We start from the raw sequence: 12,376 nt of genomic DNA, 5'->3' as shown, positions 1-12,376 counted from the left end.
AGAAAAAGCTCTTTTAGGGGGTTTTCAATAATTGTTAATTTTGACCTGAGATGGTCTATAGCAAATGCTTCTGAAATATATGGACTGCTTTCTGAACCAGCTGTTGTAAAGACACCCCCCTCAAGTTAGAACTAATTGAGTCCTTCTTTTAATCCTCAAAATCACCCCATGAGGGGAGTAATTTTAGGATCCACTCTTCCTGTGTGAGGAAATCAGGGCTGCAAAGGTAGGTCCTAGGGCCTGTGTGCACATGTATCTGGTTAGCAAGGATCAGAGCCAGAACCAGCTACTAATGTGTAAGGTCCATGATAAGGTGAAAACATAGGACCCCCTTGCTCAAAAATTATTACCAGTAAAGCATTTCCAGTTAAAGAAACAATTCTGTTTACCATCAAATTAAAAAGAATAAAATACCTAGGAATAAACCTACCTAAGGAGGCAAATTTAAGTGACTAGATGTGATTGATAGAGTGCCTGATGAACTATGGAATGAGGTTCGTGACATTGTACAGGAGACAGGGATCAAGACCATCCCCATGGAAATGAAATGCAAAAAAGCAAAATGGCTGTCTGGGGAGGACTTACTAATAGCTGAGAAAAGAAGAAGAAAGGCGAAAAGCAAAGGAGAAAAGGAAAGATATACCCATTTGAATGCAGAGTTCCAAAGAATAGCAAGGAGAGATAAGAAAGCCTTCCTCAGCGATCACTGCAAAGAAATAGAGGAAAACAACAGAATGGGGAAGACTAGAGATCTCTTCAAGAAAGTTAGAGATACCAAGGGAACATTTCATGCAAAGATGGGCTCAATAAAGGACAGAAATGGTATGGACCTGACAGAAGCAGAAGATAACCTAATGGAAGCAGAAGATATTAAGAAGAGGTGGCAAGAATACACAGAAGAACTGTACAAAAAAGATCTTCATGACCAAGATAATCACAATGGTGGTATCACTCATCTAGAGCCAGACATCCTGGAATGTGAAGTCAAGTGGGCCTTAGAAAGCATCACTACAAACAAAGCCAGTGGAGGTGATGGAATTCCAGTTGAGCTCTTTCAAATCCTGAAAGATGATTCTTAAAAGTGCTGCACTCAATATGCCAGCAAATTTGGAAAACTCAGCAGTGGCCACAGGACTGGAAAAGGTCAGTTTTCATTCCAATCCAAAAGAAAGGCAATGCCAAAGGATATTCAAACTACCGCACAACTGCACTCATCTCTCACACCAGTAAAGTAATGCTCAAAATTCTCCAAGCCAGACTTCAGCAATACCTGAACTGTGAACTTCCAGATGTTCAAGCTGGTTTTAGAAAACGCAGAGGAACCAGAGATCCAACTGCCACCATCCGCTGGATCATGGAAAAAGCAAGAGTGTTCCAGAAAAACATCTATTTCTGCTTTATTGACTATGCCAAAGCCTTTGACTGTGTGGATCACAATAAACTTGGAAAACTCTGAAAGAGATGGGAACACCAGACCACCTGACCTGCCTCTTGAGAAACCTATATGTAGGTCAGGAAGCAACAGTTAGAACTGAACATGGAACAACAGACTGGTTCCAAATAGGAGAAGGAGTACGTCAAGGCTGTATATTGTCACCCTGCTTATGTAACTTATATGCAGAGTACATCCTGAGAAACACTGGGCTTGAGGAAGCACAAGCTGGAATCAAGATTGCCAGGAGAAATATCAATAACCTCAGATATGCAGATGACACTACCCTTATGGCAGAAAGTGAAGGGGAACTAAAAAGCCTCTTGATGAAAGTGAAAGAGGAGAGCGAAAAAGTTGGCCTAAAGCTCACCATTCAGAAAACGAAGATCATGGCATCTGGTCCCATCACTTCATGGCAAATAGATAGGGAAACAGTGTCAGACTTTATTTTTTGGGGCTCCAAAATCACTGGAGATGGTGACTGTAGCCATGAAATTAAAAGACACTCCTTGGGGTGGCTCAGAGGATAAACATCTGCTTGCATTGTGGGAGACCTGGGTTCAATCCTGGGGTCAGGAAGATCCCCTGGAGAAGGAAATGGCAACCCACTCCAATATTCTCACCTGGAAAATCTCATGGATGGAAGAGCCTGGTAGGCTCCAGTCCATGGGGTTGCAGAGAGTCAGACACGACTGAGCAACTTCACTTTCACTCACTCCTTGGAAGGAAAGTTATGACCAACCTACATAGCATATTGAAAAGCAGAGACATTACTTTGCCAACAAAGGTCCGTCTACTCAAGGCTATGGTTTTTCCGGTGGTCATGTATGGATGTGAGAGTTGGACCGTGAAGAAAGCTGAGTGCTGAAGAATTGATGCTTTTGAACTGTGGCATTGGAGAAGACTCTTGAGAGTCCCTTGGACTGCAAGGAGATCCAACCAGTCCATCCTAACGGAGATCAGTCCTGGGTGTTCATTGGAAGGACTGATGATGCTAAAGCTGAAACTCCAATACTTTGGACACCTCATGTGAAGAGTTGACTCACTGGAAAAGACTCTGATGCTGGGAGGGATTGGGGGCAGGAGGAGAAGGGGACGACAGAGGATGAGATGGCTGGATGGCATCACCGACTCGATGGACGTGAGTCTGAGTGAACTCCGGGAGTTGGTGATGGACAGGGAGGCCTGGTGTGCTGCGATTCATGGGGTCGCAAAGAGTCAGACACGACTGAGCAACTGAACTGAAGGAGGCGAAAGGCCTGCACTCTGAAAACTATTAAGAAAGAACTTAAAGACAATAGCAACAGATGGAGAGGGATAACAATATCGATGCTTCCAATCCAAGAACGTGTTAAAATATACCACCCAGGTTAATCTACAGATTCGGTGACTCCCTATCAGATTACTAATGGCATTTTCATAGAACTAGAACACGAGAGTTTTTAATTTGTATGGAAACACAGAAGATTCCAAATAACCAAAGCAAGCCTGATAAAGAAAAAAGAAGCTGGAGGAATCAGGCTTCCTGACTTCAGACTATACTACAAGCGACAGAAATACAGACCAATGGAACAGGATACAAAGTCCAGAAATAAACCCATGCACTTAAGGTCAGTTAGCCTACAACAAAGGAGGCAAGAATATACAATGGAGCAAAAACAGTCTCTTCACTAAGTGGTGCTGGGAAAACTGGACACCTACATTTAAAAGAATGAAATCAGAGCATTCTCTAACACCATACACACAGACATCACCAAATGGTCAGTACCAAAATCAGACTGATTATATTCTTTGCAGCGAAAGATGGAGAAACTGTATACAGTCAGCAAAAACAAGACCGGGAACTGACTGTGGCTCAGATTATGAACTCCTTATTGCCAAATTCAGACTCAAATTGAAGAACATAAGGAAAACCACTAGGCCATTCAGGTCTGACCTAAATCAAATCTCTTAAGATTAGACATTGAAAAAGTGAAAGTTGCTCAGTCATGTCGAACTTCGCAACTCCATGAACTGTACAGTCCATGGAATTCTCCAGGCCAGAATACTGGAGTGGGTAGCCTATCCCTTCTCCAGGGGATCTTCCTGACCCAGGGATCAAACTCGGGGCTCCTGCATTGCAGGTGGATTCTTTACAGGTGAGCTACCAGGGAAACCCAATGATTATACAGTGGAAGTGACAAATAGAATCAAGGGATTAGATCTGACAAATTGCCAGAAGAACCATGGACAGAGGTTCGTAACATTGTACAGGAGGTAGTGATCAAAACCTTTCCCAAGAAAAAGAAATGCAAAAAGGCAAAATGGTTGTCTGAAGAGGTTTACAAATAGCTGAGAAAAGAAACAGTCATGTGTAAATGTGACAGCTGGACCATAAAGAAGGCTGAGCACCAAAGTAGTGATGCTTTTGAACTGTGGTTTTGGAGTAGACTCTCGAGAGTCCCTTTCACTACAAGATCAAACCAGTCAATCCTAAAGGTAACCAACCCTGAATATTCTTTGGAAGGACTGATGCTGAAGCTCCAATACTTTGGCCACCTGATGCAAAGAGCCAACTCATTTGAAAAGACCCTGGTGCTGGGAACGATTGAAGGCAGGAGAAGGAGGGAACGATAGAGGACGAGATGGTTGGATGACATCACCGACTCGATGGACATGAGTCTGAACAAACTCTGGGAGACAGTGAAGGACAGGGAAGCCTGGCTGCTCCAGCCCATGGGTCACAAAGAGTCGGACATGACTGAGCAGCTGAACACCGGCTAACACCATACACAAAAATAACTCTGAATGAATTAAAAACCTAAAGGCAAGACCAGACTCTGTGAAGTTCTTAGAAGAAAACATAGACCACCACTCAGAACAACCCTGACGTAAGTCACAGCAGTATCTGTTTTGATCCATCTCCTATATAATGGAAATAAGAAACACATGAGACCTAATTAAACTCAAAAGCTTTTCCACAAACAAAGGAAACCACAGACAACAAAAAGACAGCCCCCAGAATGGGAGAAAATACTTGCAACTCTGTAACCAACTAGGGATTAGTCTCCAATATACACACAGCTCATGCAGCTCAACATCCTAAAACAAACAACCCAGACAAAAAGTGGGAGAAGACCTAAACAGACATTTCTCAAAGGAGACACACAGATGACCAGCAGACACATGGAAAGATGCTCAGCACCGCTCATTATTAGAGAAATGCAAATCAAAGGCACAGTTAGAATAACTGTGTCACACCAGTCAGAATAACTTGCCTTTATTTTCTCATCCACTTCCAAAAGTCTTACAGGCTTGAGTTGCCATTATTCCAGGATTAATGTATATTCAAGCTTTAACTCTGTTTTCCTTCCTGCCGTAATGATTTTGAAAGGAAGCTTCACTTCCTTCATAGTGACAGGGTTTTTACCCCTGCATTGCCATCTCGGTTATGATTTTTAAAACATCGCATAAGCAAAAAACAACAATAATGGTAATTATATGAAGTAGTTGCTTTCAGCAATAATTATATGAAGTAGTAAAAAGTGTAATTAAGTGGCAAAAGGCCATAGGTATTATACATACTGATGATAGAAGGAACCCCAGTGTCTCTTCAAATGAATATAGACAGAGCCACTTAAAAATATTACTGTATATTGGGAAATTGCTTTTAATTGTTTGAAGCATTGACAGAGGAAGATGAGAATACATTGTAACAGCTAAGAGTTAAAGCACTGTTACTCTCAAGGGGGCCCTTTAAGAAAGTGGCAAACTACCAAACCAGTGAATTTATATACTATTCTTGTATTAGCTAAGTTATAAATTACCTGTGTCACTTTTCCACCAGGTCTCTGTAATGTGAAGTGCAAATACATGAGACTTGACAAACCTCCTTTAATCCTGCTGAATTCCTAAACTTCTAAAAGAGAATGGCCTTTTTCAGTCTTTCAAGACTGATACTTCAAAGTATCTGTGCATTTGATTTGATTTGACCTAGTTTCTAGTCATGTTTAAAGTCTTATTTTGTAGGACTTTCCTTTTATTTAGATACTTATTGAAGAGTGGCTAAGTATTAAGGAAAGACAACCCAGGCAAAGGGCAGAGTAATCCCACATGGAGCGCACAGTGCATAATAAAGCACGTAATACCTGACTTTCCTAACTGATGGCTAAGGTTAGCTTGAAAGGGAGAAGGAAAAAAGATCCTAACAGTTTCACTAGAACAAATTAAGCAGAGATTAAAAGGTTAAATGTTGAAAAACATTAATACAAATGATTGGGGTGGAGGAGGTGGGAAATCCTAGCCATGCTACAATGAGAAGGTAAACTCAGTTCATTTTAGAATCTGAAGAAAGACAGCATAATGAACAAGAAAAAATAATACAGTGAATCAGAGTTAAGAGAGCAGTCATCATTCAAAAGATTTAATGAAATGAATCAGAAACACTGATTATGAAATTGGAACAAATTAGAGGCTAATAAATGGAAAGGATAAGAGACGGGCTAGTAGTAGAATGGACAAAACTGCAATTAGACTCAGATATGGAAGTCAGATACAGAAGTTCTGACATCGATCTAAGGGACGATCTATGGAGAGAGAGACGAAAGAGGAAGAAAAAAAGCTGAGAAAAAATCATGGCCTGAAGAGTCTGTAATAACTGAATAAAGGGATGAGATATTAAAATGAATTATCAGGATACAAGGATACAAAGAATAGTAACATTCAGAGAAAAGATCTGAAAACCACAGTTAACAAGGCTGGTCCAGTAGTGGCCTATAACGGTATGTGCCCCCATCAACAGAGGGATGGATAAAGTGGGACACATCCACAGTGGAATACTACGCCTGCATTAAAAAGAGTGAAACAGTGTCATTGCAGCAAGATGGATGGACCTAGAGAACATCATACTAAGTGAAGTGAGTCAGAGAAAGACAGATACCATATGGCATCACTTATCTGTGGGATTTAAAATACGGCGCAGATGCACCTACCTGCAAAGCAGAAGCAGACTCACACATACAGAGGTCAGACGTGTGCTCGCGAAGCGGGAGAAGGGGCGTGGGGGGGTAGATGGGGAGCTTGGGGTCTGTGGATGCAACCTATTATACAGAGGACAGATAAACCACATGGTCCTATTGTATATTGCACAGGGGGCTTTCTGGCATAAACTCTCATGGAAAAGAGTAGAAAAAAAAAGAATGTATACATGTGTTGAACTGAGTCACGTTGCTATACAGCAGAGATTGTAACATTATAAGTCAACTATATTTCTAAAGTTCTATTTTTTTAATGTAAACACTTCTAAATTAAATACATAAATGTTAAAGTCTGTACCCAAGAGAAGGACATTCCAAGTATAGGGGCGAGAAAGACAAAAGCAGGGACAGTGGAAGAAACGCCGTATATAGTTGAGGAGCTACTAGTAGTTCAGACTGGGGGGGTGTAAAGACTGCTTAAACACCTCGACCATCACTGCGAGTCTCTTCAGATGATGAGTCACATTTAAACTTCATTGGATTTTGAACTTACAGTAGTAGTTGTCCCTTTAAGCTGGAATAAGGATCCAGGCTACGGTCCATTACTCAGACTCAGTACTGCCCCACATTGACCATGGAGTCAAATTGATGACCAATTTGTAACACAGAGGCTCTGATAGTTACTTTCAAAACCTAACAGGATACACACTCAGAGGGGGAAAAAAATGTATGTATCTATATATACATATATATATCCATATATTGGAGAAAATATTAAAAAAAAGAACAACTAAGCTTTCAACTGGAGAACCCAGAAAAAGAACTAAATAAATCCACAAAATGTACTAAGAAGAACAAATAGTAATGAAATGGAGGCAAGGATGAAAGTGAAAGTGAAGTCATGCCCGACTCTCTGCTGCCCCATGGACTGTAGCCCACCAGACTCCTCCATCCATGGAATTTTCCAGGCAAGAGTACTGGAGTGGGTTGCCATTTCCTTCTCCAGGGGATCTTCCTGACCCAAGGATCAAACCTGGGTCTCCCGCAATGCAGGCAGATGCTTTACCATCTGAGCCACCTGGGAAGCAGATCAACTTTATTGCTTAAATTTTATTAACAAGAGATACAACTCTGGAAAATGGTGAAAAAAGCGGAGAAGGCATAATTTACCATTGGGGAAGGAAAAATAGTCTCCCACTTAACCTGTAATCCTCAAATGTTTTAAAAATTGTTAACTGTGATAAGATGATGTTTATTTTTAAAGTCCATATCTTTTGAAATTTTACACAGATTTATTAATGGATAAAAAATCTGGGGTTTGCTTCAAAACACATGTGGCGGAAATAGGCACGAAACGCAAGCAGCTGCAAGCTGATGATTGTTGTAGTTTAGTGACAGAGCCATGAGGGTTACTATACTTTGTATTTTGCTAACAGGTTAAAAATCGTATAAATGTTTTAAAAGAAATGAAATAAACATTTTAAACTATTTATAGTGCTATACCAATAAATTGTTAAGCCTACCTAACCATAATAAACGATACTCAGGGAACATATGGTACTTACCAGTCTCTGATCTGAGCCCCCAATGTGTATCAGCTGCAGCAAAAAAAATCTCGTCTCCCAAGCTATGACCCCAGTTACTTACCTGGATGTACATTGTTTATTCAACCTCAAAATGGGGATGCTAATAGTACCTGGATTTTTCTGAGGATTAAAATCATTGGCACATGTAAAGTACTTACAAGCCTGGTATTTACAGTTTTCAACCTGTCTAGGCCCACTGCGTTTTGACCAGGCTACACTTGTAGCACACATGTCACCTTGATTAAGAAAACAGACAAAGCTAACACCAGAATGGAAGGGAACAGTGTAAGCCATTGTTACTTACTTGAATACAGGTACAAAGATCTGAAGAAAATGCTGTCAAATAAAACCCAGTGTGTTATATTGAAAGAATTACATACATCATTTAAAAAGATTTCTCCCAGAAATACAGAGCTAGTTAAATGGTACCAAAAAACTGTTCTCAGTGAATTCAGGACTTTAGGAACTTTTTTTATAGATGTTTGAAAACATACAATAAAATGACACGCATTCATTATCCCCATCCCCAAAAGAAAACACTCTTAAGCAAACTTAAAGTCAAAAGCATTCTCTTTAACTTGTTAAATGTTATTTCTCAGATGCCTATAGAAATACTTTTATTTAATATTAAGTAGATGCTTTACCATAACACAATATGGTAACTCTTCACAGTGTCAGAATGGAAGACTATTGATATCCTATCCAATGCAGTAAAAGCAAAAGATGTAAGAGGTATAAAAGAAAGACATAATTGGCATTATTGGCGGATGATGGTGTAGCCAACTAACCTGGAGAATCCACAGATTGTTAGAACTTAAAAAAAGTTCTAGAATCTACAGATTATTAGAACTTAAAAAAAAGTTCTACGTGGCTGAATACAAGTTCAACATGTGGAAAAATCAATAACTTCCCTATATATAGCCACTGAAACCAAACACTGATGTCCTAAAGAGAGGCCATTCTTTGGAATAACAGGAACTACCTAGGAATCACCCTAAAATGACATTGGGGAAGACTATACAGAAAACTGGACTTTCCTGGTGGCTCAGTGGTAAAGAACCTGCCTGCCAGTGTAGGCGACACCAGAGACGGGGGTTTGATCGCTGGGTCAGAAAGATCCCCTGAAGAAGGAAATGGCAGTATTCTTGCCTGGAGAATCCCACGGATGGAAGAGCCTGGTCAACTATAATCCATGGGGTCCCAAAAGAGTCAGACACGACTTAGCAACTAAACAACAATATGCAGAAAACTGTAAAATCTAATGGAAAACTATAAAAGACCTGAGCAAATGGAAAGAAAGATATCTTCATGAACAGAAAAGCTCAAAAAGAGGTTTATTTCCTCAGATCTACTTAAGATATTCAGTGCAGCCTAACCAAAATCCCAACAACTGTGTATATTCCTTGACAGTCCAGTATCAGTTAATATAAGGTAGAATGGGATGAGGTAGGAGGGTAGACGTGGAAATGAGTGTACAAGTGAAAAATGCGAATACATACGTCTGAAGCCCTAAAAGTGAAACAGTAACTGTACTGCTAGCAGCCAAGACTATTGTATAAACCTGCTTCATCAAGTGTCAAGACTACTAAAAACCTAAGGGAATTTAAGCAACTGTGGGGAAATACAGTATCAAAAAACAGACAAGCAGATTAAAGGGCCAAACCAGAGAGTTCAGAACTAGGCCTGTGTATATGAGAATTTGGCAAATTATTAAAAAGGCAGCCTAAATCGATGAGGAAAGAGGAGACTGTTCACTATAACATGCTGGCACCAGTGGTTATCTGTTGGAAAAATGACTAAAATGAGACCCCTGCCTTACATCAAAACAAGAATAAGATTCCAATGAATTCAACAATTAAATGTAATGAGGTAGGAAATTGTAGGAGAATATGTCTTAAATACCGGGGTCAAGAAAGCATTTTGAAATGGCCTGATGAAAAGACCTGCTACCCTTTCTAAGCCTTTTTCGTGCCTGTGTGTGAAGCAAACAGAAACATATTTTTCCAAGAATTTTATAGAAGGTGGTCATACTTGGAAAGTTCCACTTCCATGCCAGAAATAATTACTAAATATGAAACTCAATGTGAAAATTTTCTGACTGCCTTTTGGGCCATAGATTTCCATTTTTATTCAGATTCTGAAAGTTCAGTTTAGCCATTTGGAATTTAAAAAATAATTTTTTTTCCAGAGCTTTTTGCCTCTTTCTACTTATCTCATAGCCTCCAGTTAAAATCCTCATATTATTTTTCCTATCATATCACCCAACTCCTCCCTCACGTCAAATCTTATTGCCCTCGCAAGTCTAATTTTGAACTTTTCAAATTAGACATCAAGTGAAACAACTGATAAACCAGTCTCAAAAGAGGCCACGTTATGAACAAGTGTCACCTTTATGCTAACCTTAAAATCTCTTGTCAGCATTTCATTCATTTTTGTGTTCTAGAATAGGTATCAATACAGGCTCCCTAGCGTCTACAGAAATACGTGATGGTGACTTCATTCCAGTATATTCAGTCTTTTAGTGATTCTGCAATAGCTTTTTCTTTTGTTGCCCCCAAGGTATGGCGCGGTTTCAGCAGGAATGCTGTGTGCTCTTACCACCTTGTCCCAGCAACTGGAGAATGAAAATGCCGTGGATGTTTTCCAGGTTGCAAAAATGATCAATCTGATGAGGCCTGGAGTATTTACAGACATTGTAAGTACTGTGCTTCTTTGCAAAACCTGTACAACATCAGTTGAAACTCAGCCTCACCCTGTACAACAGTAGTTCTCAACGGGGGTGAGGGTGGAGTAATTTTGCCCCCTAGGGGATGTTGGGCAATGTCGGAGACCCTTTTTATGATCACCACTGGGGATGGGGTTAAGTGAGTGGAGCCCAGGGACACTGTTAAACATACCACAACACCTGAGATGGCCCTCTGCAATAAAGGATTCTCTGGCCCACAAGAAGTGCTGAGCAAACAAACTCTGCTTTCTAGAGTATGTCGTGTTTTCTGAAGATAAAGTACAGATTTCTTATTATCTTAGTGGACCATTCCAAGGTAAGAGATGCAAAGGACACAAACCAGGTGTCGGTTTTGATCATAACAGATTCCACAGATGATTTTGTAAGTTTCTTCAGGAGCATAGACATATATTCCCATGTCTCTAGTGTATTTTTCAGTTAGATTTTTAATCAGTACTTTTACCTGCAATGAAATGAGATGAAGCTGTTCTTCGGCTCCAAAACCATCTTCCTCTCGTTTTCCAGGAACAGTACCAGTTTGTCTACAAAGCGATGCTCAGCTTGGTCAGCACTAAAGAGAATGGAAATGGCCCCATGACAGTGGACAGAAATGGCGCCGCTCTCACTGCGGACGAGTCGGACCCTGCCGAGAGCATGGAGTCGCTGGTGTGACTGGAATCGTGAAAGAGTGCTTCATTTGTAAACCTTCTGAAGACTGAGAACTTTCTTGAGGCCTTTTTTTTGCCAGACTCTAGGTCTAGGTTATATGATAACCCAGTTACTTTTTTACACTGATAAAAGTTTTGATATTTATTTTTTGCCATTTTATGTCTTAATGGTATCCTACTGAGCATTTGCACCTCTGTTCATTTCCCACAGTGAAACGCGGTTTTACCTAGTTTGCACTATCTGATCAGTGTTACTGCCTATAATCTGATACTACAGCAAACCCTGACGTGACATTCCACGACACCATACATGCTACTTTTTAATTCAGTATAGTGAAGGTCTTTGTTATGACAGTGACTCTTGATTTTTTTTTTTTTTAATTATTACTCTTGCTAAAGCAGCTGCATCCTCCTAGCAGGCAATGCTGTCCTTTTCCTCTATCCTCTCCTATTTTTTAAGGCACTGCTCAGTACTTCTGTATGCCTTCTGGGTTTTAATGGAGTGGATGAGCGCTGTTTTCTTTTAAAGAATAGCGGCGGGGGGGCTACTCTGAAGGCCTGTCCATGTCATGGCCTTGAGAGAGTCCCATTTGTGATGGTGAAGGTGTCCATTAAGAAACAAGAAGGTTGAAGAGTCATCTGATGTGAACATCACTTCCTAGTTTCAAAGTTATATTCCTAGCTTTAAAAAATGCCCAACTGTGTCAAAATAAAGGATATCTCTGTATTACAGTTTTCACAGTAGCTATGTGGACAGTGTGTGTTATTTCCATTTGACTCTCTGAAATAGTTACATCCCTGCCCCCCAAATCAGGGCCATCTTTTACAAAAGAGAGATGGCAGTATTTTACGTAACTCCAGTTATGAAATCCTTTAGTGAGTCTTCATTAATGCCTCATGGTTTATAATTTCATACCTCTTGGCAGGTGGAATAATGCAAATCTTGGCAGGTGTATAATTTTGAAAGTAGTCCTAATATTCCTATTACTCATATAGCAATCTAATAAAAA

At 40.1% G+C, this 12,376-nt stretch overlaps 1 protein-coding gene across 2 annotated transcripts in view; it reads left to right on the top strand.

Annotated features, from left to right (window-relative positions):
• PTPRG (protein tyrosine phosphatase receptor type G) overlaps window positions 1–12,142 on the top strand; it is a 765,748-nt gene extending 753,606 nt beyond the window's left edge. For both annotated transcript variants that reach the window (XM_068983186.1, XM_068983185.1), the window contains 2 exons: window positions 10,533–10,668; window positions 11,224–12,142. In XM_068983186.1, the coding sequence (XP_068839287.1) occupies window positions 10,533–10,668; window positions 11,224–11,370 (283 nt within the window). In that variant the 3' untranslated portion in view covers window positions 11,371–12,142. The remainder of the gene's footprint in view (window positions 1–10,532; window positions 10,669–11,223) is intronic.
• Window positions 12,143–12,376: the final 234 nt, after the last annotated feature.

This window comes from Capricornis sumatraensis, chromosome 10 (genome assembly GCF_032405125.1).
Source record: "Capricornis sumatraensis isolate serow.1 chromosome 10, serow.2, whole genome shotgun sequence".
In the NCBI taxonomy this organism is placed as follows: Eukaryota; Metazoa; Chordata; class Mammalia; order Artiodactyla; family Bovidae; genus Capricornis; species Capricornis sumatraensis.
Note: the sequence above shows the minus strand (reverse complement) of the source record. Positions and strands in the feature narration are given on the sequence as shown.